A 22,998-nucleotide genomic window follows, 5' to 3' on the forward strand; every position below is an offset into this window, starting at 1 on the left:
CGCGGCGCGATAACGGGGCCGTTTTCTCGCTCATCAGGCTTCGGTCCGTTTACAGGCCCGCGCTGCTAACGTCTGTGCAGCTAGCGGCTCGGTAACGACTGCTCAACGCGAGCGATTCGCCGATGATCTGTTCGTTTCGCGCCCAGCATCACAAGCTGTCAGTCTCCGCGCGGCTCCGGTACCGTTAGCTGGCTAGGCTAACGGTGTTTTGACAGCTTTGATTCTCGTCATGCGCGCGAAACTGATTTACAGCGTCAAAGTTGCGGGAGTCGGTGGTCTTGTCGACTAGAGCCCGAGCTGATGATGATGAGGGGCTCTTCATCGTGTTTCTGTTTGCTTTATTGCGATCTCACGCGTGTTTGTGTACTGTAAACACCCGCTGTGTTGATAAGCTGCTCTAAACTGGACTGATTTCACCGCAGATCTTCACCAATGGTTGTGCAAGTTAAAGATCAACTCAACCATCTCAGAAAACGGCAAGACCCTGCTGAGACATCAGGGCTGTTCTCACCTGGAAACCACTCGCGAGTCGCTTCAGGTACATTCGTTGTTATCTCACACACACACACACACACACACACACACACAGGTACAGTATGTGGTCGCTCAGCCCTTAAGAAAAGTGTCCATCGAACTGATCAAAACATACAAACACATCAATGAGGTGCGTCACTCACGTGACTGTGTGCAGCAGTTAGTAGAACTCATACTGAACCTGATGTAAAGAAACAGGTTTTGTTGACTTTGTTGCATGAATAAATGCATCACTTGCATCAGTGGCTAGGGTTGGGTATCGTTTGGGGTGTTTTTTTCGATACCGGTGCCAAATCGATACTTTTAAAACGGTTCCGGTGCCTAAACCGGTACTTAATAAAAAATAAATAAATAAATAAAAATTCCCCCAAAAATGATGGATTGGCCATTCACGTTCACGTGCATTTTCTCAGTCAGGGAAATAATTTTTTATGTGCGGTGCCACGATGATGTTTCTTACGTCCGTTTCGGAGAACGAACGGACAAATATTTCAGTCGATCGCTCAGGCATGGCACTGAAATCTGCGTTCTGATTCGGTTCTTATGAGATTTGTCAGAAGACGATGCATACAGGTGAGCAGTGATCTTAACCCTGTTTTGCTCACGTGTGTGTGTGTGTGTGTTTGTCAGGTCACCATTATTCATATAGCGCTTCTTACAATGCATATTGTGGCAAAGCAGCTTTACAGTATTAAACAGGGAAATAGTGTGCCGTTCTCCTGTGGCCAGACGAGACCAGCAGCTTAATTCTAGGCTGCAGCAGAGTGTGTTTATTCAGAGTTCTGCTCGTCTTTAGGCTCCCGTCAGGCCACGGCAGCATCTAGAGAGGAGCCGAGCGCTCTGTTTAGGGCAGACGTGTGCCGGTCGACTATAAATGTTTAAAAATACAGGCTGGGGTCCCGTGGCAGCGTCCGTCTCCGGGGCCGGGGCCCCTCTCTCACACAAACTGATTCCGGGTTCCTCACCAGAGAGCTTTTCTGTCAGCAAATACTGTGTTAAACTGTGCTGGGAAATGTGTCAAAGTGCAATTCAATTTCATGCCTCTTACCCGTTTTCCTATTGGACGGAGCCTCAGAGCTTTGCCCTAGCAATGGGTATCGTTTGGGGTGTTTTTTTCGATACCGGTGCCAAATCGATACTTTTAAAACGGTTCCGGTGCCTAAACCGGTACTTAATAAAAAATAAATAAATAAATAAAAATTCCCCCAAAAATGATGGATTGGCCATTCACGTTCACGTGCATTTTCTCAGTCAGGGAAATAATTTTTTATGTGCGGTGCCACGATGATGTTTCTTACGTCCGTTTCGGAGAACCAGAGGACAAATATTTCAGTCGATCGCTCAGGCATGGCACTGAAATCCGCACCCAGTTCCGGCGGTGCGAAAACGCCTAAAAGTGGGTAGTTCCACAATTAGTTCTGGTACTATGAAAAGGTTCCTGCGGTGCGAAAGGCCCTATTGGTACTGGGTTTCGGTACCCAACCCTATCAGTGGCTCTATGAAATCCATTTTGTTTTTGCCCCAAATTTGGTTTTTATTGCCTTCAAAATAATTTTTTTTCTCTCTATTTTATTTTAGTTGGAATGTGATAAAGGTTAAAATAATTTTTTCAAAAATCAAAACAAAAAAATCTAAAATCTTAATATTTTATCCAATTGTTTCAATAATACTGAACTGTAGTTTTCTGTAGTAAACTTGTATATTTCCTATTTTATATTAATTTCCTAGTATTGACCATTATTTCTTTTGAACAAAACAATTTCAGAAATGTCATGTTTTAGATTGTAGGTCATCTTGTACTCTGTCAAGGACAAAGCTAACCAGCAAAACTTGATATCAGAAGCATCCTAAATGTTACATGTGTTTGCACCATATTGTAGTGAGTAACCTTTCCTGGTATTGCTGTTTCAGATATCCACCATAATCTGTAGTCTGAGCCTGTCAAGGGCTAATGGCAAGGGCAGATACGTTACTAGTTAGTTTCAAGGAAAATCATTTTCAAATAATGCTTTTTTTTTTCGTTCTTTTTTTACCAAATAACCCTGTGTATGTGTCCACCCCCCAACACCCGGAAAAAAGTTCAGGCTAAGGATTTTTTTGCTTTAACCCCTGTGTGTGTATTTTAACTTTTCTGGCAATCAGATGAAGGCGTGAAACTAAATTTTTTATTAATCTTTTAATCAAATGAAATAATTATTTTCATTGTTTTGGCAAAAGAAAGTGCTGCACGATATGTATACTGTTAAAATGAGTAAAAATGTGATTATTCTTGAAAGGTTTACTAATTGTTTAATGTTATTAGTGTTACTATTATTATTACACTAAGTACATTCTGCTGTACAATAGTAATATGTGTCCCTGCAGCACAAAAGCAGTCTTAAGTCGCTGGGGTATATTTGTAGCAATAGCTAACAATACATTGTATGGGTCAAAATTATCCATTTCTCTTTTATGCCAACAATCATTAGGATATTAAGTAAAGATCATGTTCCATGAAGATATTTTGTAAATTTCCTACCGTAAATATATCAAAACGTAATTTTTGATTAGTAATATGCATTGCTAAAAACTTCATTTGGACAACTTTAATTTTCAAATAGTTGTATCTCAGCCAAATATTGTCCTATCCTAACGTATAACGTATGATGTATAAATCTCAATTTCTTCTATTTAAAGCAGACTTTTATTTTGACAGGTTGCCATGAAGTCCTTTAATTCCTGTGTGTGTATGATATGATGATAATGTGTGTGGTGGAATCACAGGGCCCTGCATCCGCAGCTCGTTCGGGTCGCTCCTCTCAGGCTTTGCTCTTTGTTTGCAGGTTTACTATGCAAAAAAGAAGCGGCGTCACCAACAGGGTCAGGGCGAGGACTCCAGCAACAAGAAGGAGAGGAAGATTTACAACGACGGTTACGATGACGACAACTTTGACTACATCGTTAAAAATGGCGAGAAATGGATGGACCGATACGAGATCGATTCTTTAATAGGCAAAGGCTCGTTCGGTCAGGTCAGTGTCTCTCAGCGTCGCTAGTAAAGAATCGGCCGGTGTTTTCGTTTGGTCTGACGCTCGTGTTCGTCTCTCTGCTGGCAGGTGGTGAAGGCGTATGACCGCGTGGAGCAGGAGTGGGTCGCCATCAAGATCATCAAGAATAAAAAGGCCTTTCTGAATCAGGCTCAGATTGAAGTCCGACTGCTGGAGCTCATGAACAAACACGACACCGAGATGAAGTACTACATCGGTAATGTGTGACTCTATCACAGCTCCTGTGGTCGTAGAAAAGATCAGGATGTTCCCAAAGTGGTGGAAATGAGTTAAATTCTTAGAAAGCTCCCATAGGGAGCCAGATTTCTTCTGCTCTCTAATATTTTGTAATATTTTGCCTTGGTGTTGGTTTTGTATGCAATACGAGCGAGCATGAGGACATGTTCTCTGAAATGTCTTTGTCATGTTGTTGTATGTGTATGAACCAGTGTTTGGAGAGGAACGAATTGCTCTATTTAGGGCAGACGGCGTGCTGGTCAACTATAAATGTTTAAAAATATAGGCCAGGGTCCCGTGTTAGCGTGTGTCTCCAGGGTCATGATCATGGCTTCCCTCCTGTCTGTCTGTGGACAAGTGCTGAACAAGTTCAGTATCATGATGAGTACAAACTGACTTTAAATCAGACGAAACTCTTCCAAAGGCAGAGGTGAGGTGCCATTTATTTATGGCCTAAAATCATTTGAGCCCCAGAATACGTGCAGGACTTTGACTGTGGATCAGCCACTAATGAACCCGTTCTTCACCCAAAAACACATTGGTCATTTGCTTGTGCTGTTTCATTGTAATACTTGCCAAAACTTTTCTTCTGTCTATTTGACCAATCCGACCAGGTAAAACCTGGGTTAGGGTTTGATTAGGGCTAGGTTAGTCATGCAAGCAAGGTACAATTAATAACAGTTGATCAGAATTATTGTAGCCACAGAATGGTCATTTTTTTCTTCCTTACTATGAATTGTTTTAGGACTGTGTCGCTGTTTCTGTGTTTTGAAGGGATGAGACTGTGTTCTGGACAGGACCGAGTCAAGGGTTTTGTTGTTTTATTGCCTGAGGTATTGATTGAGTATTCATGAGGAACCAGAGACTGGTGTTGTTTCTGGTATCAGTCCAACTTTATTGTACAAGAGCACATGTTTTATAAGTTCCAGTGGCTGATATGTTCATTATGTGTACATGATTGAATCAATCAGCAGATGCTTCCATCCAAAATAACTTAAAAACGAGGAAAAACAGAAATTTACCAGACAGAAGCAGTGCCAATTAGTAGGAATATTGAGTTTTTTGTCATCTTTTATATATGGCTGTAGATGAACAGAAGGTCAGAAAGCCACACAGACGGTCGCCATGTGATTCGGACAGCGTGTTCTTTGTATTAGGATAGGGCTGCATGATAAATCGAAATGAAATCATGATTAGGCAGAAGCTGTGATTGCCATCGTATCTTTCAGTGAAGCAGGGTTCTGTGATCAGCAGTAAATCTCCATCTGAAGGCCAGAGAAACTCCAAATACACCTCGCAGAAGAAACCCAGGACATCCCTACAGCACTAGCTGAATAAACAGAAGATTGAACTGCTTTCATTGATTCAGCCTGACTAATAAACACACGACTACGACAATATATGGTTTATCTGAGTTCTTATCATTATAATTTTCATTATAATAAAGTATATATGCAATGCCTTTATCACTGCTTAGAATACTATGAAATATGTTTAAGGTTAAATATGATTTATTCTGTGTAAGAAGCCACATCATCTCACAGAAGGATTTATTTCAAACACTCGAAAGACGTTATGAAGTGAGTTTGGAGGAAAAACATTATTAAATGTGGTATTTTCACCTGCTTTCAGATGGAGCAGCATTTACTACACCGAGCCGTAGTTCACTGACAAGCTACACAAACAACTGTCATTATCGCAGAACGATTTCTTCGATTTCATAATAGCACGATTAAATCGTCTGTGATAATGAACACGATATTGTGTAGCTTGTCAGTGAACTAAGGCTCTGTGCAGTAAATGCTGCTCCATCTGAAAGCAGGTGATGGAGATTTACTACTAATCACAGAACCGATTCGATTAAACCTTGCAGCCCTAGCCTTCAAGACATTAGTTTCTCTTGTCATCAGTAAAGCGTTACACTCATTAACGTCATTCTCTCTTTCTTTCTCCTCCAGTTCATCTGAAACGCCACTTCATGTTCCGGAACCACTTGTGTCTGGTCTTCGAGATGTTGTCCTATAACCTGTACGACCTGCTGAGGAACACCAATTTCCGCGGTGTGTCTCTGAACCTGACGCGCAAGTTTGCTCAGCAGCTGTGCACCGCGCTGCTCTTCCTGGCCACGCCTGAGCTGAGCATCATCCACTGTGACCTCAAACCCGAGAACATCTTGCTCTGCAACCCCAAGAGATCCGCCATCAAGATCGTGGACTTCGGGAGCTCCTGTCAGCTGGGACAGCGGGTGAGACCGCAATCACTGTCTGTCTGTCCGTCGTTTCTTCTGTTATTCTGTAGAGTTTGTCGTTTCCCAATCTGTTTGACTGCACCTCAAACCTAGGGATGGGCGATATGTTATCGTTTGTGATGTACCGGGAAAAATTCTCCCCTCGATAAGAATTAGTCTTCCCACGATAATAACGATAAAGCCTAGTTCTGTGGAGCGACATCGCGGAAGGCAGACGTGAAATTGAGGAGGAGTTTATCGCTAAACAAGGAGCTCCTTCTATAATCTGGAACGGGTTTGGTCAGGGCTGTACAGTGCACAAAAAAATCACTCTGAGCCTTGAATAAATGTACTACATTAGCACAGTTTTGCATGTGCATGAGCCTGTTTACAAACCTGTTGTCCAACAAAGATATAATTTATTGACATGCTTTTTCTCCAAATTAATTTCATAACATAAGTCAAGTGTTTGAAATAACTTTTTGTGACCAGACGTGGTTTCATATTACAGAATGATAGTATTATATATACAGTGCAGGGCTCGACATTAAGCCTTGACATGTGCTTGTTTTTTTGTTTTTTTTGGCGTAAATGTAATTTATTCTGAAGCAATAGTCTCATCAGTGCTCTATTAGGTATTACTTATTAGCATATTTGTGATATTTGCCTTAAATTGATTTCTGTTACACTTTTTAACTTAATGAAGAGCAATATTTTCCTAACCTTATAAAATGTACGTCACCATTTACGTCAAATTCTTAAATTTTATCAATACATTCAATTATAATAAGACACTATGGTTGTTCCCATTCAAATGAAACCAGTATCAACAAACTCCCATCTTTCCACTGCAGAGAAAACACAGAAGCTGCATCGAAAGTGCCATTTAGATGTTTTTACTCAGACGGTTTAATGAAGATAAGAGGTTCCATAAATGCATTTATTCAAAATTGCAAATGCAAAAATAATGTTATTAGATTTATGTTTTACTTTTTTTGACATACAAATATGAAATGTTGGAAAAAATGCAATGATACTTTTAAATATGAATTCAAACCACCAGTAGGTGGGGGCAAGTCATGGTCTTAAAGACTGTGTCATTGAATCAACCGATTCGTTCAAACGGCTGATTCATTCAATAAATGAAACAAGTGACTGTCTTTATGAATGGCTCACTGAATCATTCACTCACCCAATTCGTTCAAAAATGCTGAATCATTCAGTAACGAAACTGTTGTGTGTTGCTCAGAGATGTGAGACTGTTCTGCTGTGGCTTTGCTTAGAACTATTTTCGTTAGCGAAATGGAGCAAAAACGGTCAATAATGTGTCTAAAATGTAAGTCCGTTAATATTACTTTATTGAACTAAAGTTGTATAAAATCAACATCACATTTGCAGTCGTGCTGAAAGTCGGGAAAACATCACTCTTGGTCGTGTGATGTTGCATATATTATATAGAATATTTATCTTTTTTTTCTACCGCAGTATGTTTGTTTCTTTGTGTGTGTTGTTGCGCTTATAGTTTGGATTTTTCCATGAGGCACGAGCCTCAACTGACGCAACCTTGATACTGTCAATACATTATCCGTTATTAGTCACCGTTTACACTAAAAGTAATAAAATCAGAATCATTCTCGCCAAAGTTTTGGTGCTGCCCTAGTTATTGTTTGTTATTAACATTTTAATCAAGATATTTGTCCGGTCGGGCAAGTAAAATTCTCTTTCACTTGCCCCTAATGTCGAGCCCTGCACAGTGATAAAGGCTATGTCGATTAGCATTGCATTATAAATACTTTGTCCTTATAAAAATACCCAAGATTGCTGAAGAGCACAGATAAACAATAGCTATATATTGTGTAATCGTAACTTTATTGTCTTCAAGTTTCCTCAGTTAAAATTTCTCTATCTGCGTTTTATTCAGTGACAACTGTATACCTTTGTCCATATTAGGGATTTCCTGGAGCGTCGTCAGTGTAGTTTCTGCAGCCCTCTGGCTTCCAGTGTGAAATAAACAGTCATTACGTTACGTGTGTACTCCGTAATGCCCACAACGCCTTATTTTAGGTAAAAATAGGAAAGATAATACTTTTCTCTAAAGAAACAGGATTCCCTGAATTATCGTCATTGATATAGTTACCGCAGTAAATACCAGAAATTATTGTGATATATTTTTAAGCCCATATGGCCCATCCCTACTCAAGCCTCATTCAGTAACACGGCTGCGTGTGTCCTCAGATATACCAGTACATCCAGAGCCGGTTCTACCGCTCGCCCGAGGTGCTGCTGGGAATGCCGTACGATCTGGCCATCGACATGTGGTCTCTGGGCTGCATCCTGGTGGAGATGCACACTGGAGAGCCTCTGTTCAGCGGCGCTAACGAGGTGAGTCCTGACCTGAACCCATGCTCCTGTAGTCCGAGTGCAGCCTTCGCCCTCTGCTCATGCTTAGTTACAGATGTATATTTGTGAAAGTTGTGTCAGATGAAATCAACAAAACATTACGCCGGTGATACTGAAGGATGTTGCTGCCTTAGAAATTAAACTGGTCTGATAAACTGTTCCAGGTTGTCTATTAATTTAGAATCTGTATCATGTTCACAAAGTATATGCTATGTCAAAATGTCCCGTCTTGGCAAGTTTCCTTGGAAACACAGTTGTTTCTCTTAAATGAATGTGAACAGTTGGATTCATGCATTGTCTTAAAGTGACAGCAGCCTAATAATCTGTCATTTAATGTTAATCAAACAGAATACCACAAGAAAAAAAAAATCACTGCTCCTGACTGAATAACTTTATTTACTTTAATAAGGATGAATCTATATTTAATTTACACAGTGAAGACTACGTGGTGTTATTTCACATTTAATTACATTTCTGCAGTATCTCTTACCTGAATACTACCATCAGACCTACCTGAAAAACATAAAGCGCTGTTTATTTCATTTGAATCTTTGATCAGTCGTATTTGTGATATTGCTTGTATTTTGTTAATTTTTCACATTTTATTGTAAGAGCGTTCACTCAATAATGTTTGAACTTTAAATTAGTAAAACCTAGCAGTGTTTGCTGTGGTACTGAAATTGAGAATCAATATTTTCACTAGTATCTCAAATTTTGGTGTTATATCAACCTTATTATTGTAATACAGAAACAATGAAAACATAACTATTTTTGTGTGATTGAAAATGTTGTCAGCATGAACGCATCCTTGTGTGTTGCTGTAGTCATCGTCTTACCGTGTGTGATGGATGTTTTGTTGGCAGGTCGACCAGATGAATAAAATCGTGGAGGTGTTGGGCGTCCCTCCCAATCATATTCTGGAGCAGGCGTCTAAAGCCAGGAAGTTCTTTGAGAAGATGTCTGACAGCACGTGGTGTGTGAAGAAGACCAAAGATGGCAAAAGGGTGCGGTTCTTTCTTTACATTGATCTGCCGGCTGTCTCTGTTTGATGCAGTGACACTGACTCTTCTGGTCTCTCCCGTGCGCAGTATAAACCCGCAGGCTCCCGGAAGCTGCACAGTATTTTGGGCGTGGAGGCAGGTGGCCCCGGCGGGCGGAGAGCCGGTGAGTCGGGTCACGCCGTCGCAGACTACCTGAAGTTCAAAGACCTGATCCTGCGGATGCTGGACTACGACCCAAAGACCCGCATCCAGCCGTATTACGCTCTGCAGCACAGCTTCTTCAAGAAGACCGCTGATGAAGGCACCAACACCAGCAGCAGCGTGTCCACGAGTCCGGCGCTGGAGCAGTCGCAGTCGTCCGGAACCACGTCCAGCACCTCCTCCAGCTCAGGTCAGAGACATCATGAGTTCTCACATAGGGCTGGGCGATACGCCCAAAACAATTATCAACATCATTTTTTTCATATCAGTCGATATCGATAATTATCACTATAAATGTCATCTTTATTTATTTCAAGTTTAAAGCCAGATTTTTGCTCCAAATTGAAACCAGACTGTTAATTTTCCTTAACAAAATAAATCTTAACTAGTGCTGTCAAACGATTAATCGCATCCAAAATAAAAGTTATTGTTTACATGATACATGAGTGTGCGCTGTGTATATTTATGTATATATAAATACAAACACATGCATGTGTATATTTAAGAAAAATATGTTGTTTATATATTAAATATTTATATATAATATAAATGTGTATACATGTAAATATTTTCAAACTATAAACTGTGTGTATTTATATATACATAATAAATATACACAGCGCACACTCATATATCATGTAAACAAAAACTTTTATTTTAGATGCGATTAATCGTTTGACAGCACTAATCTTAACAGAAAAATTAATTTCTTAGTTTCCGCATGTTCTAATGAGTGATATTGTTTCAAATCAAGACACAGGTTTGTGTCGCCTGATAACTACCTGAAGTTCAAAGACCTGATCCTGCGGATGCTGGACTACGACCCAAAGACCCGCATCCAGCCGTATTACGCTCTGCAGCACAGCTTCTTCAAGAAGACCGCTGATGAAGGCACTAACACCAGCAGCAGCGTGTCCACGAGTCCGGCGCTGGAGCAGTCGCAGTCGTCCGGAACCACGTCCAGCACCTCCTCCAGCTCAGGTCAGAGACATCATGAGTTCTCACATAGGGCTGGGCGATACGCCCAAAACAATTATCAACATCATTTTTTTCATATCAGTCGATATCGATAATTATCACTATAAATGTCATCTTTATTTATTTCAAGTTTAAAGCCAGATTTTTGCTCCAAATTGAAACCAGACTGTTAATTTTCCTTAACAAAATAAATCTTAACTAGTGCTGTCAAACGATTAATCGCATCCAAAATAAAAGTTATTGTTTACATGATACATGAGTGTGCGCTGTGTATATTTATGTATATATAAATACAAACACATGCATGTGTATATTTAAGAAAAATATGTTGTTTATATATTAAATATTTATATATAATATAAATGTGTATACATGTAAATATTTTCAAACTATAAACTGTGTGTATTTATATATACATAATAAATATACACAGCGCACACTCATATATCATGTAAACAAAAACTTTTATTTTAGATGCGATTAATCGTTTGACAGCACTAATCTTAACAGAAAAATTAATTTCTTAGTTTCCGCATGTTCTAATGAGTGATATTGTTTCAAATCAAGACACAGGTTTGTGTCGCCTGATAATATTAATATTACTTTTTTGTCTCTTAGAAATGCAGATTTGATAGTAGTAGCAGCTTGAGTTAGGATGCAGATGCACATTTTTATTCATTATCAAAATCAGTAACATCTGTAATAATTGTAGCAACCTCATTTTTAAATGGTGAAATGTAATTATTCTGACCAAGTTTTTATTTATTTATTTTTTTAATGATCATTGGTCTTCCATAGTAGCATACATTTAAATCATGATTAAAACCACACAAATAGCACCTCAATACCATGGTAGAAATATAACTATATGGTTTTTAGGTATCTGTATGAAAAACAGTAGTCTAAAGACATTTAGTATAGATGCACGCATGCTATAGCTTACATTACATTTAGTCATTTAGCAGATGCTTTTATCCAAAGCGACTGACAAATGAGGACAATAGAAGCAATCAAAACCAACAAAAGAGCAATGATACGGAAGTGCTATAACAAGTCTAGCTTAATGCAGTACACGTAGCAAGGTTTTTTTTTTTTATCACAAAAATACTGTAATTATATTCCATTACTCCTTTAATACATTTACTTCATGTCTACATCAATAATATAGTAAAGTTCGATACAAATAACCCACATTTCTGCCTCAGTACCACAGTGCAGTTAGTGTTACTACAGTAAATCCATGGTAAATGATGGTGATTTGTAGATTGAAAAACAGTGTTTCTCCTGTTTGTCAGCGCTTTTATCTGGCTTTAAAATCCCCGAGTCATTTGTGTTGTTGGCTGAATGCAAGCGCTTCACACTGGATCTCACAGCGCTGACAGAGACTCACCTGATCTAGTAATCTCGTGCTGTGCCGCCGTTCAAACTTTGATCCGAGCGGATAATTCATAAGCTGTTTCGTTCCGCTTTTGGCGCATAACTTTTATTTAACATTTATCGAACTATTCATATTGTTTTAAAATGATATGGCGATAATTATGGTTCTAGATTTATCGTCCAGCCCTATTCTGCCGTCACTGACTCTAAGCGCTGTGTGTTTGCAGGAGGATCGTCTGGAACGAGCACCAGCGGCCGCGCCCGCTCCGACCCGACCCATCAGCACCGGCACAGCGGAGGACACTTCAGTGCTGTGGTGAGCATGGACTGTCACACACACACACACACACCAGATCCGTAGCGCACATAACCGAGCCAGAATCACTCCACAGCTTGTGCAGTCAGTGAGGCCGTAGGAATATATCAGCAAGTAAAGCTGTGTTTATGAGGTCCAGCTATGCTTCCTACAGGATTCAGTGAGACTGTAGCAGGTGGACCTCAGTCCCAATCGAAAAATGGGTACGTTTTATAGTTAAATAAAACTATTTTGACCATTTTTAGTCACCAAACTGAACTGAATAAAAAGTAACATTGAACTCTAAAATAGACAAAAAAGTTCTCTTTTAAGTTGTGATAGTGTCTCAGTCCACACCATAGTCGGGAAACATTTCATATAATAATGAATAAATTATTATTATTATCATCCATAAGACAGTGATATTACTATTGTAAAACAACTGCACTGTAAAAAAAAATCATAAGTATATTAATGACAAAACTTGCGTGTTAATTTTATGACCTTCAAGGCTTTATTTTGGTTTCTGTCTTAATGTTAATCCAGAGAAATGCTGTCCTCATAAATGTCCTCAAAAATGTTGGAAATTATTCAAATATGTAAATAGTGTAATTGACTCAAATTAGCGGCTTTCGCATCGGAGGAGCCTTTTGAGAGTTCCTAGAACTATTGGCGGAATTTCCCGCTTTTGGCGTGTTCGCACCGCAGGAACTAGGAACAGTTTTAGTTCTAGGAACTCCGTTTGGGGGAACTAAATTATCTCCTACTTCAGAGCAGGGTCTAAAACAGTCCTATAGGAACTACCAGTGACATAGTGTGCGCTGATTGGCCAAATGCATACGAAACACCGGCTACCGGCATTTTTTAAAAGCCGTGTAAAAATATTTACTCCATGAACATGGAAAATAATCTCAACCGTAAAGCCATGTTGGCCAATCAGAAGCCTGAAAAAGTCTCCAGTAGGCGGAGATAACAGCGCAGGCGCCGACGTCGACGTCACAAGCCAGAACCTCCTGTCTACACGATAACACTGCAACCGGAGTTTCTGAACATCTTCACCCTGGCAGGCGTTTTCAAAAATGTTCGGTTTCAGTGACCTGGTGCTGCGTTTGCATGTGGACGAACGGCCTAACCGCGTAGAAAAAGCTGCAGGTTTTAAAAATAACCGCGTTCGTGTGGACAGGGCCTCAGTCGCGTAAATTGTGCGTTTACATTCCACATTCAGTTATCACGAAACCCACGGCACAGAACAAAAACAGCTCCGATCACGGCGTCCTCCATTCACCGGTTGTTGACGTTTGTAAATGCCGCGAATAAAGACGTCGCAAATCTAGGTATGACCAAGTTTTTTTTACAAGGTTTTCTTTTAGGTCATACAAGACTTACACGTAGATATTTATTAACAGGTGAAGAACCACCATCATGCCTTACTTGCCAAACCAAAATGACTGTGAAGCATATTTTATTAGATTGTACTGTTTTGAATGTAAATGGCCAACGGTTTTATTCAGAGGCGTGTTTAACTGGTTTATTTAAAAATGTATCACCTGAACGTATTTTAGAATTTTTGTCTAGTGTAGATTTGAAATGTCTTTTATGACTTCTTGTTAATTGTATACCTTGTGTAATTTATTCTGAGATCACCATGAAAATAGCTTTGATGCTGGCATGGCGTTAAAGGGGTCATCGGATGCCCATTTTCCACAAGTTGATATGATTCTTTAGGGTCTTAATGAAAAGTCTGTAACATACTTTGGTTAAAATTTCTCAGTGGTAGTGTAAAACAACTCTCTTTTTATCCTGTCAAAAAGCATTTGATTACAGCCGTTGCCGGGGAAACCGCTATATTTCCCGCTCCAGCAGCGCCTCCTGTTGGTAGAGAATGAATCTGCATTTGCAAGTCTGTGGGAAACGCTGGTGTCTGTCAGCAAACATTAACAAAAAGCATGTTTCAGAACAGTTTTAAGAAGGTGCTTAAGTTCTGAGCCATGTATTATTACGGTGAGCATGATTTGACCAAGTACATGTTCCTGGAACAACATTCCAATTAACCAATCAGAATTGAGGGATAACTTTTCAGGAAATATCTGTTTTAGGCTTACGATCAGGGTTATGTGCTTCTACACCCTTGTTAATCAGCTATCATTTCACACTGATTTTAGGAATAAATTATGGGTAGGGTTAGGTTTATGGTTAGGGATTGGGTTTAGTCTATATTTTTTGACAGTAATGTTGATCCAGGAACATGTCTTACTTGGCAAAATCACGGCGACTGTATTATTACTATGAATTAGTCACTCCATTCAGCTGTCTACCTCCAGCACATTACCACATGAGGGCAGCAGTGATTCAATTTAAAGGACTAACTCGGTTCTGTTCAACTCAAACTCGTGTATCTGTGGTCATTCTCTCAAGATCTGTTCCATCTTTAACAGTTTTGGGAAAAAAAGAAAAAAAAATCAGCCAAAAACATCGCATCATATTTCGGCCATCGGCTGCCCTGATTTCTAAATATCGGCATCGGCCAGAGAAAACCCCTTATCGGTCGACCTCTAGTGTACACACACTGCCAACACGCATTTCAGTTCAAACAACTTGTGAAAGTGAATTTTGCATCCGATGACCTCTTTAAAAAGTGAGTAAATAAATAAAGACGTCGCTGTCGGCCACTTCAGAGTTGCTGCTCCTGGTGCGAATGCAACCAGAAAAACAGTCGTTTAGTAGAGTTTAGTGCTATTTAGTTTGAGCTGGGAGCTTGATCTGTGTCTGTGCTCTTCCTCAGGCGAGACAGGGCTTCGCTCCGGCGCTGGGTTGGGTGGGAGGAGACGGACTCCAGCAGGCGGCCGGAGAGACGCACCCCGTCCAGGAGACCACCTTCCACGTGCCGCCACACCAGCCCAAGGCTCTGCACCCCCATCATCATCATCACCACCACCACCCGCCGCAGCAGCACGCCCCGGGCCCCGCCAGGCCCCGGCCCCGCCTCTACTCGCCCTCTCACAGCGCCTCCACGCAGGACTCCATGGAGGTGACCCACGGCCACCTGTCCATGACCTCGCTGTCTTCCTCCGCCTCGTCCACGTCCTCGTCCTCCACCGGGAACCATCACTACGCCTACCAGAGCCGCCTGGGCTTCGGCCACAACGGCAGCATGACTTTGGGACTGGGTGCCTTCTCCAACCCGCGGCAGGAGACGGGCGTGCCGGGCCACCCCTCGAACTCTGGGCCGGGCCACTACATAGCTGAGACTCACATGGGCCTGCGGCCGGGCCTGGAGCGCGAGGAGTCACCCATGGCGGGCGTGTGCGTGCAGCAGAGCTCGGTGGCCAGCTCCTGACCGGATTAACTCTGGCTTGACACCAGGCTGTCCTCCTCTGACCTTTGCTTCTGTTCTCCGATTCTCAGATGGTTTCAGATGCTCGTGCGCACGGGAGCGAGAGCGTCACGGCCGACCCACCCCAATCCCCCCACCGCGCTCGCGTCTTTTCTTCTTCACGTCGTGTGCTTCGAGCAGAGCTTTCCCAGAGTGCAATGAGACCCCTGTGACGGGCGCGTGCGGCCGCGGGCAGCGCTTCTTTAAAATGGCCTTATCGTTACGGACTGAATGAAGACGAGCCGGACATTTCTTCAAGTGACAAAAGCTTTCATGTATTTTTGACGTGCGAACACCCTTCATTCACGACACGCCAGAACAGAACGGTGATCCGAGGCCTTTCTTCACTAGAGATCCGCAGGACTGACGGTATCAGCGACGGCCGTGTCCCTTCCCGCTCTTCTGTTGTGCTCGGCATGTGTGTTTTACTTTGGCCCTTTCGCTTCTTTGATTTGGCTTCACGATTATGCTGTGAATTTTACACCACTTTTGTTTCTCCCTTTTGATAATTTATTGTACCAAAGGCGTTTTTTTTATAGAACATAGATGTCTGCAACCAATAATGTAGCAGTTCTGCACTTTGAAGCAAAGGTGTGTGTCATGTCAGTAAACGACTGTCAGAACTGGAAGTGATGTTTGATGTGGCAGAGAGCCCAATCCTGGACGCCATCGCTTGCGAAATTCTGTCGCTCTGTTTTTCTTTCTCTTCATTTGCTCTTAGCAGACGGCGGCGTGGGTGGTTTTGTGTTGATTTGGCGGGACGGTGGATGCGGACTCGAGCTGCTCGGCTGGTCCCAGAGCAGCTGGACAGTCGGAGATCCCCTCGGCCGGACACCGCTCTCTCTCGCTACTAAAGCAATCCGCGTCTCTCCGTCGGTCTGCGTGCGCGGTGGTGACGGGTGCGAGCGGGCGCACGGTTCTTTAGGGTTCCTGTGGTCACGGCATACAGAGGGAGTCCATGAAACAGGCTTCAGGTGTTTACTTTGTGACCCCATTTTAATAGCTGAAATAGAATTTATGTACATATTTATATTTTTTTAATAAAGGAAGTTTAGAACTCACTACTTTTTTCCTAATGGTATTTTGAGTACATTTACGTCAACTTGGTAACATGCAGTGGAAGTTCTCTGTGGTAGTCAATGGGTATCAGTGCTTCCAGGCCAAAGTAGTTGACGACGCTAGTACAAATGCAAAACTCTAGGGTTGAAGCGGGACGGAGAGTAGATCTTCATACTTTAATCTTCTAGACAGGGTATCGTGTGTGGATGTGTGTCCCACTCAGAACGGCATCGGGCGGCGCTTCACATGTTTGTATACTCCAGCGCTGACGTAGTATACATAGTACAGGAAGTAATTTTCCGTTTAGTTGTGTTTTTATCGCACACGCTTCAATAAATGGGTCCATTTGAAAGCAGAAGTCAGCTGTGGCAGACGGGGGGTGTGTGTGTGTGTGCGTGCGTGTTTGTGTGTGCGTGCGTGTTTGTGTGTGTGTGTGTGCATGTGTGTGAGTGTGCGTGCGCGTATTTGTGTGTGCGTGCACGTGTTTGTTTCTGTGTGTGAGTGAGTGTGTGTGTGTGTGAGTGTGCGTGCGCGTGTTTGTGTGTGTGTGTGCGCGTGCGTAAGTGGGAAAAGTATTTTTAAATTAATTTAGCAGTGCACAGGCAAAAAAAAAAAAAAAAAACTTAATTCCTCTGGATGTGTTGCACAAGAGTCTTTGCAGCCACGCCTGTGTTAATCAGGACTTCAGCTCGTTAGAGCTCTGAGAAAACACTGACCTCAGCTTTTACATGCACAGAGGTCAAAGGTCAAGAGCTGATGCTGACCATTCATGATCAGATCAGAACATGAGGAGAACAGACTGATGTGTGTCACCTTCACTCTCCTGATTCTGTGTGTGCGTGTTTGTGTGTGTGTGTGCGCGTATTTGTGTGCGTGCACGTGTTTGTGTGTGCGTGTTTGTGTGTGTGTGCGCGTATTTGTGTGTGTGCGCGTGTTTGTGTGTGTGTGTGTGCGCGTATTTGTGTGCGTGCACGTGTTTGTGTGTGTGTGTGTGCGCGTGTTTGTGTGTGTGTTTGTGTGTGTGTGCGCGCGTGTTTGTGTGTGTGTGCGTGCGCGTGTTTGTGTGTGTGCGTGTGCGTGTGCGTGCGTGCGCGTGTTTGTGTGTGTGCGTGCGTGTGCGTGTGCGTGTGTGTGCGTGCTCACTAGCTCCTAGCGTTTCAGGTCACACATTATGATTTGAAATCTCTCTCCCTGGTCCGACTTTCCCCTCGGCTTCCCGTCCGGTTCGCATTCTCACTCCTCGTTTGGTTCCAGGACATGTGATGATGATGTAAACAGAACGACAGACGGATATCTGGGATCTTTATCCACAGTTTGTAAGATCAGGACTTTCTGTGTAAATTAAAGTGTCACTGAGGGGCAGTAATGGACAAACCCTTTGTACTATATTCAAGCGGTCTTATGTATGATTATAAAAAAACAAAGTTGCTTAACTTGTACCTGGTCTTTCATTTCTTCATGTCAAGTTCTTCGGTGTCTGAGTCGAGGGTTTTCCAGCTACGACCCCTGGAGTGTGTTCTTCTGTGATTCCTCAGCCTGGAGGTTTGTGGCCTCCACTAATGCACGGAGCACATGTGTGAGAGTGAAGGATCATGGGAAATGGATTTAACTTAATGGATGCTGTTTGTTAGTCATACTTGACACCAGAACACTGCTAATAAAGCCACAATGGAGATTAGTCATAGTAAGTAAAACACCAGAGCAGCTGAACATTCAGGACCATAAGCAGCAGTGTTTGACAGGGATGAGATCACCCTAATCATTAGAAACGGACAATATTTGATATTCTTGGTGCTGCTGTTCTTGATTGGAGGAGAGTCATTTTTTCCAGCAAGTCATTTGAGGGAACCCTGAAGGTAGTTTCACCAATCTTGGCAACTTTAGTGAATGTTTTGTTTGCCATTATACTGAAAAACCTCCAGTAGTCGTGAACAATCCTCTGGCCTTTAAGTTGTGGGAAAAATGTTGGATGACAACTGAACCTACAAAACAGCTCATATATTGGACAACCAGCTTGCAAACGAATGCTTTCTGTGAGTTTCATTGACGTTTATGCGTATGGTTCCCTGGGAATCGAACCCATGACCTTGGCGTTGCTGGCGCCATGATCGACTGTTTGAGCTACTACTGTTCGTTTTTCTATAAACATACAATAAAAGCATAATTTCCCCTTTTTTACTTGCAAAGTAATGACTGTTACATGTTTTTTACAAGATTTATAAGGGCCCACACGGTAGTAGAAAGAAAACGTATTTATATTGTTTTATATTTTATATTATCGTATTTTCTTTCGGTAATACGTGATTATTTGATTAGGCAAAAGAGAGCAAAAATTAAAACTAAGCAGTAATATTTAATTAGCATTTATGATGAGTTCGCGCATTTCCCGCTAAAGCAAGAGTGAAAACCGTTAAACTGGCGCGAGAAGCGCGGTCCTCCTGAGGCGAGCTACTTTTACTTCATAATGGATCATGAAAATGCAAGATAACATTAATGTCATAAAAACACTAAGGTGTGGATTGCGAACAGCTAGGTCTGAGGAAATACTGATCCATATGAAGCGTGTAAGTGACATTTATTTAAATCGGCAAATTAATCAAGAAACCAAACAGACTACACCTGTTTCATTCTCGATCCCTCTTTCTCTTGCAAGTGAAAATCTGTGAGTAATGTTAAAATAGAAAACCAGTTAATGAATAAATGCAGTGGTTGCGTTTAGGATAATGTTAATCATACTCAGAAGAAGCGTTCTTTTTGTTTGTTACAGCAAGTAAATTGTGTTTTCTGTATGCCATTTATAATCACAAAGTAAACTCCAAGATTAAGCTTTTCTGTTTTTTGACCCCCAAGAAAGTTACTGCATATTTAAGTGCTCGATGACCAACACATGTCTTCCTCCAGGTCCGCTTCCGACAGCAGATTCCAGCGCGACAGTAATCGGAAGCGCCTGTGATTGGTCCGTTCTGGTCAGCGCTGAGAAAAATAAAGGGGTCCACGTGTCAATGCCGCGCTTCAGAAGCACTGTGTGCGTAATTTACATCGGAATAATGACACTGACGAACTTCCTCAGACATCCGACCGACACGAGGCGCAGTGTGTGAACAGATAGGACAGTGTTTATTTATGTTTAACATTGACATTGGTGACGTCACAGAAAGAGGCGGAGCCTGCAGCTGACAGTGACGCATGACTCCGCGCGCTGAAAGATGCTCATCACGCTGTGCTACATCTATCTGTGGCTGCGCTTCCAGCGGCGGCCAGAGCAGCTTCACCTTCTGCGACCGAGTCCTGTACATCACCGAGCCGCAGGTGTATGGGATTACATCTCTGACACAATTCTGCGCGCGAAAGATCATATTTTGAGCGCGCAAAAGTGCGTTTTGCACGCGCGCGATCTGAGCTTTGTGGAGAAAATGTTTGTCTTGCAAAGAAGAAAGTATTTTCAATCAATTTTGCATTTAAAGTAAGTTTTTGATGTGTGCAGACCTTCTCTTTCGCCCGTGCAACGTTTCACTAGCTTGCTCGCCTGATGCCCCCCTCAGTGCTCAACACAACCCAGCCTTACAATGTGCCATAATTCCAGCCAATCAGAGACCAGGTTGCTAAATTCTGATTGGCTGCCTTGACAACCAATCACAACAGTTCTTGCATTACCTCGCAGCAGAAGAGGAAAAATACAGTGCTTGCATAATTATTATGCAAGTTCATATTCTGATCATATTTTTTTCCAAGCACATTTTACCAATTCCAAACGACATCAATCTTAATAACTACTATTAATCTTGTATTTAATCATTTATAATTGATATATAATTATTCATGAAGGCTGGGAGTGAAAAATGTCTTCTATTCATTATACACACTCACACACACACACGCACACATAACACACTCACACTCACACACACACATAACACACACACGCTCTCTCGCACACACACACACATACACACACAACACACTCTCACACACACACACACAACACACTCGCACTCACACATAACACACTCACACAACACACACACACACACATACACTCTCTCTCACATAACACACACACTCACACATAACACACACACACTCTCTCTCACACACACACACACAACACACTCTCGCACACACACACACACTCGCACTCACACATAACACTCACACAACACACACACACACATAACACACTCTCTCTCACACACACACTCACACATAACACACACACACTCTCTCTCTCTCACACACACACACAACACACTCTCTCTCTCTCACACACACACAACCTGATATTAAATACAGACAGTATATAATATCAGGATGTGAAGAGACTATCATCCTGACAAACCTGTCAAACCATAACAAAACATTTTTTGAACTAAAACCCACCCTGCCTTTAAGTTTGTGCATACGCTTGAGTGTGTAGAGAAACCATGTAGACTATATCATCTAAAAACACAACAATGCAACAATGCCCATTTCTCTTACTCAGACCATGCTGTTCATTTATACCATGCGACTCAGCCAGCTCATTGTTCTGAACCAGGTGTTTGCATCACGTATGAAAGTGCCAGTCATGTGATTTCAGTAAACGAGTCTTTGTTAGGTCTCAAATGTCAGTGCTGAGCCTCTGAGCCAGTGTCTGTGGAGTTTCTGTTGCATTTACAGAGTTTTGACCAGCAGGTGTCGCCAGCGTGTGGTGTTTTCAGTGATTTGATGTGTGTGTATGCTTTGATCGTTTGTTTCCCTCATCACCAGTGTTGGGGGTAACGCATTAACGCGAGTTACGTAATCAGATTACTTTTTCCAAGTAACTAGTAAAGTAACGCATTACTTTTTAATTCAGAAGGAAATATCGGAGTTACTTTTTTAAATAAGTAACGCCAGCTACTTTGTTTCCATGTGTTGAGTGACAGCTCTGGTGTTGCCATGGTGACAGAAATCAGGAGTAAGTGCAGAGCGTTGTGTGTGAACATGATCTTACTGTAGTTCTAGACTAAATATCAACATGTGTTTACTCATCTCACTGCACACAAACACATTCAGTGTTCCTCACAATCAATTAAAACAGTCAAACTCCTGTTAACAGATGAAACTAAATCACTGCAGTGCAGATTTCTGACCACTAGGTGTCAGTGTTTGTCTGTGACACAACCTGATTTAACTGAAAATGAGAAAAAAAGACAAAGGCATCTCTAATATTTATGTATATAAATATACATCAAAAAGCATAAAAAATCTCAGTGATGCCAAACATTTGAGCAGCAGTGTGTGTATATAGTAGCTACTCTCTCGGCTAGTTCTCCACGACCCTCAGACAGAAACGTTTTCTTTAACATCGATCGTTTACGAAGCGTCTCTGTTCTGATTGTGAGGTTTGCACTGGCGTCTGCTGTTTCCCACAATGCCCCGCCGCTGTGTCTGTGCTAATGAGGAGCTGTGATGAAGGTGTTAATGCTCCGCAGGGACGGTGGGATTGTTGGGGTCTGATTGATGAGAGGGTCATTAGTGCAGTGTTTGTCTGTTTACACGTCTGCCGTAATGTGTCCTGATCGTATTTCACGTTTCATGGACTTAAAAAGAGAAAATGTTTATTTTTAGTTAAATTATTATAAAATGTATTATTAGTAATATTAATTATTTTTATTATTATTATTATATTTTTGCTTTAAATGTTATTAATGTGTCCCTGCAGCACAAAAGCAGTGTTAAGTCGCTGGGGTATATTTGTAGCAATAGACAACAATACATTGTATGGGTCAAAATTATCCATTTTTCTTTTATGCCAAAAATCATTAGGATATTAAGTAAAGATCATGTTCCATGAAGATATTTTGTACATTTCCTACCGTAAATATATCAAAACTTAATGTTTGATTAGTAATATGCATTGCTAAGAACTTCATTTAAACAACTTTAAAGATGGTTTTCTCAATATTTAGATTTTTTTGCACCCTCAGATTCCAGATTTTCAAATAGTTGTATCTCGGCCAAATATTGTCCTATCCTAACAAACCATACATCAATGGAAAGATTATTTATTCTAATTATTCTATAGCTTTCAGATGAGAAGCCTGCATGTGTCGTCATTGATTATCCGTGTTCGCTAATTAACGAGCGCCGCGTCTCTACTGACACACAGCAGACCATTTGTTCAGAAACACATTATTCAAGGCCATATGAGACTGAATGCAGCGTGTGTGTGTGTGTGTGTGTGTGTGTGAGAGTCTGTCTCTCTCTGTGTGTGTGTGTGCGTGTGCGTGTGTGTGTGTGTGATCTGTGTGAGTGTGTGTGTGTGTGTG

General features: G+C 41.6%; 1 protein-coding gene across 1 annotated transcript; it reads left to right on the forward strand.

Moving 5' to 3' along the window:
• Positions 1-595: 595 nt before the first annotated feature.
• On the forward strand, positions 596-17,148 carry LOC107744208 (dual specificity tyrosine-phosphorylation-regulated kinase 1A-like; the record flags this gene model as incomplete). The annotated part of the gene is made up of 9 exons (XM_016557731.1): positions 596-664; positions 3,357-3,545; positions 3,630-3,777; positions 5,756-6,042; positions 8,260-8,406; positions 9,288-9,428; positions 9,513-9,816; positions 12,209-12,297; positions 15,059-17,148. Coding segments are annotated over 9 exons (1,929 nt in total), but the record flags the coding sequence as incomplete, so codon positions are not given.
• Between the last annotated feature and the right edge of the window lie 5,850 nt (positions 17,149-22,998).

This window comes from Sinocyclocheilus rhinocerous, unplaced genomic scaffold (assembly GCF_001515625.1).
Source record: "Sinocyclocheilus rhinocerous isolate Xijiao unplaced genomic scaffold, SAMN03320098_v1.1 scaffold2753, whole genome shotgun sequence".
NCBI classification, from domain to species: Eukaryota; Metazoa; Chordata; class Actinopteri; order Cypriniformes; family Cyprinidae; genus Sinocyclocheilus; species Sinocyclocheilus rhinocerous.